A 4159-nucleotide genomic window follows, 5' to 3' on the forward strand; every position below is an offset into this window, starting at 1 on the left:
GTGCGCAGTGAAATAGCTCACGTTTTTATACACGCAAACCTTTGATAGATCCGGCCCTTTGTCTCAAAGGAATCTCATGGATGCATTTCTTCCAGCTGCCTCTGCGCTTCTTTTCTATCTCAGCTTCACTCAACTTCTCATTGATATACTTTGATACATTGGGCTGATTTCTCTCACCAACAAGCAACATATTTAAATTATATTAAATTGTATTAATTTTAAAATTAAAATAAACAGATATACTTTCAGTTTACCTCTTATGCACTTATCAATATACTAAGTTAAGTTTAGGCTACTTTTAGACAGCTTATGCGTTAAGCATACTACAAGTCTTAGTATATATGCCCCATACCTATAGTACAGGGTACCTTTAGTAACTTTACTAAAACTATGTAAGGTTTAAACTTCATATTCACGTATAAAAAAGTCTACAGGTGATTTAGATGTGTGCACATTAGTATGACCAGAGGTTCTAGCCTATTAGAAAGTACACTCTCATAAAATATAAGTAGACTAGGGTGTCTTTAATGAGTAAATGATAGTATACATGAAAAAATACCTAAGGTGTACTTTAAAGTTTACTTAAATGTCCCAATTTCCTCCTAATTAGTATATATTTCAGTAAACCTCTGGTCTACTAGCATCAATAAACTTGGTAAACTTGGGGTATATACTTTTGTATATGTGAATGTGAACTTGAGCTATACCTAGTTTTGGTAAGGGTTAACTAAGACCATTGGTCGATAAAGCTCCTCGTCATTCAAACTCTGATTTAAAATCAGACAAATACTTTCTGTTTATTCAGAATTAAGAACTAAGATTATCATAATATTTACTTTTTTAGAAACATTAGGGAATTAAAAGGAAACGTTCAAATTTGGGTGATTTCAGAGCTTTAAAGCAAGCAAACAACACCCTATAGACAAAAGCAAAATTTCCCATCCATCTTTGTTTGAAAGAGTTTTGAATATTGCTTTTGGTCCCATACTTACATTTATTTCACTTTGATTTGCTCCCTCTCTGTTTTTTAAGTTTCATTTTATTTGAAATGCAGGAATAGATGTATATTAACAAACTGTATAAAGTAACTGATAAAAAAAAAAAAAACAGGCTGAAATTGTGTCTTAAGTGCAACAAGGTTATAAAGTCGTTGTCAAATTAGGGGGTTTCATTCCGGAGTAGATTTAATTTTTATGCAGAGAATAACAAAAAATAAAATTATTTTGCCCTGTTGAAGGATTTTAGTTCACTGAATTCATATAGGAACACCTGTATATCTAGATATGGTAATGATATGGATATTTTTATGTAACATGGGCTTTTCTGGCTAACCATTGTTTTTTGGCTCACTTCCTGTTTGCATTTCTTCTTCTTGTGTTGCAGTATGATCTATTCCTTGGTTACCTCATAACAACTGCTTTCTTAGCATCCTGGGACGAGTGCTGACGCCTCTAGACACGTTGGATATGGCGGACCATGACGGTTTAGGAGCGATAGTAGAACATAATAAAGGGAACTTATATTTTTTCTGTTTTGTTTTTTTTTTCCGTGGAGCCAAACAAACTCAGCTGGACCCGAAGCTTCTTTTCAGAATTGCCAAGACCCAAACGACATCACATCTTTGACTGTATAGGAAGAACTTTGAACTAAATCTGTTGTTTACAGTTTGCTCTCAGCAGGACCCGAGTTATTCACTGCCTGGCTACGTTTGTAATACACACACATATAAAAACATATTTATATACATATATATATACAAAGACACATCCTCCTCTGCTGTGCCGCCAAGTTTGCTGCACACCGGCGCCAGCGGTAGCCTGGAGGACATACGGCACAGTAGCGTTTGCACAGTTTGTCTCAGGCACAGCACAATGAAGCACTGTCCAGACCAGTCCTCCTTCTCACCTCACCCACCGTAGCTTCTTCAGAGACCCCAGAGAAGGACACAGGAACAGCAAGCAAACGGATCACACTGTTCAGAGAAAGAGGAGGGAGCTTGGGGAGGAATGAGGCATTGGATTAAATGGTTCTCCATGTATGCCTCCCCTCCACAGGAGAACACAAACACAGTCCTGGAACTGTGGGATTTTCTTTTAAAACTTTGCATTAATGGCTTTTGTGACGTGTGCATTTTGGTGTATTCTTTAATCAAAAGGCATTTCTGTTTTGTTGACAGAGAAAGCTACTTGGCAAATGCCCCCTTAGTGTTGTCTTAGTGTTGTTCTTTTGTGGGAAAACTTCAAATAAAAGAAAAAATGGGATCATGTGGAAGATTTTGTTTTAGAGAAACACATGCTCTTTGCACAAATGGTTAACTTGCTCTTGCACAATCCTGGCAATATCTGCTTCAGACAGTAGAGATGTTTTATTATATTCTGGCTTCGCAGGTGAAGGTCTTCCAACATGTAAAGTGCGCGGCCTTGTCTGAACACAGGGACAAAATGTGAATCTTTTCTAGCTCTCTTGGACCAAAATGTTGTATTTAATAATTTAAATATATTAATTCATTGGTATTCATGATATGCTGATGGCCTAAACATTCTTTTTCCAAACTGACTTTAAAAAATAAGAATAATATAAAATCAGCTTCAGCAAATGTTTCAGGGTTTATGGGACGTTTTTAGGATTCCTCTGATAAACTGTCAGATAGTCAGTCAAATAACTTAAATCAGCTGGAACCTGAATCAGCAAGAAAAGGTGTTTGATGCTGGATCTCCATGTAGCTCAGCCTTCAAGCCACCAGGCCGCTCTTCAGATCTTCGCCCACCATCTTTCACCTGCCAGGTGCTTCTATGTGGTAGCGGCGCAGGAGGGAATGGCCCCCTTCTTCTTTTCTCATCTTATAACTTGAGCATTTTCTATCTACTGTGTATGTATGTGATCAGAAAGGTTGAATTTAGATATTGTTTATGAAATAAAGTATTTTAAAATCTAATGTTTTCAGGCTGTTTTTTGTACATTAAGCATTTGATTTGATCCAAGTAGACATTTTACCATTTTACATCCAGAAACTTTAGTCAGTTTCATGGGTTTTTAAGAAAAAAATCTGAATGTCTTCACAAAAAATCCTGTCAAAAAAACCACAATTTTGTTAGCTAAGAGTTCAGCTACTTTTGTTTAATTTAATTTTAGCACATGTGTTGCTGTTGTGTGAAGGTCTCAGAGGTGTTAGAGAACACTGGAGAACAAAAAGCTTCATAAGGACCCAGAAACATGGATGACAGCTCAAGGAGAAAGATGAAGGTTCCTTCCAAAAACCTCAAATGGTGTCTCATTGTTCCACTTTCTTCATCTTTGGCGGGGTCAACAGTAAGAACCCTATCAAGGGTAGTAATCGACTCAAGACTGCTGTGTTTAATCAGGGCAGTCTTCAGTCTACAGAAATCATTAAGTGATGGGAACACATAAATGATCATTTGTGAAATTACAAAGCTACAAACCAAAAAACTTACACTCATGCATGGTGTGAGGGATTGCCTTCGAGTCAATGAGTCGATGCAATCAGATGGTTTTCTTTAGATAGAAAACTTTGAATCAATTTGACTGGATGATCTGGTTTAATTGTCTGTTGAAATTGAACTGAAACTATAATTAATTTAGTGAATGGCTGAAGCTCTCTGTTGTAAAACCCAAAACGTGAATTTGTGTACATTATCGTGTCCCGCAGAGTAAATGGGAATAAATAATATTTATTTTTGCAAACCACCATGAGTGGGGCTGTGCCTATCCAGTGGCAAGAACGTCTTGACATCCTAATGCTAAATGAATATGTGCTAGAAAGCTTCTTGCCTTCTCTTTCAAGTTCTCCTGCTGATAGAAGTGTTATGGCGAACGCAGATGCAGAGGTGTCAAGTAACAAAGTACAAATACTTTGTTACTGTACTTAAGGTATCTATACTTTACTCCATTACTTATTTTTGTTCCTACTTCTGACTTCTACTCCTTACATTTTCACACAAGTATCTGTACTTTCTATTCCTTACATTTTTAAAACAAACGTTACTCGTTACTCTTGGCTTCAGTTTAATGTTTATAAATATTTATTTCCCGTCATGTGCTCCATCCAATGCAGATCATTGGCTCCATCCACATCTAGTGAAAACTAGTGTGAACTGGATATACGCATATAACGCAAAAACACTCATTGGTTAGCCAAAGG

At 36.6% G+C, this 4159-nt stretch overlaps 1 protein-coding gene across 4 annotated transcripts in view; it reads left to right on the forward strand.

Annotated features, from left to right (window-relative positions):
- Nucleotides 1–2888, forward strand: part of LOC107095392 (protein cornichon homolog 3-like) — a 119539-nt gene extending 116651 nt beyond the window's left edge. For all 4 annotated transcript variants that reach the window (XR_001481739.1, XM_015391471.1, XM_015391469.1 and 1 more), the window contains one exon: nucleotides 1384–2888. Coding sequence is in view for 1 of the 4 variants with exons in the window: in XM_015391470.1 (XP_015246956.1) it covers nucleotides 1384–1411 (28 nt within the window). In the remaining 3 variants the exon portion in view is untranslated. The remainder of the gene's footprint in view (nucleotides 1–1383) is intronic.
- The last annotated feature ends 1271 nt before the right edge of the window (nucleotides 2889–4159 follow it).

The sequence above is a fragment of the Cyprinodon variegatus genome, unplaced genomic scaffold, assembly GCF_000732505.1.
Source record: "Cyprinodon variegatus isolate N-32 unplaced genomic scaffold, C_variegatus-1.0 Scaffold543, whole genome shotgun sequence".
NCBI lineage: Eukaryota > Metazoa > Chordata > Actinopteri > Cyprinodontiformes > Cyprinodontidae > Cyprinodon > Cyprinodon variegatus.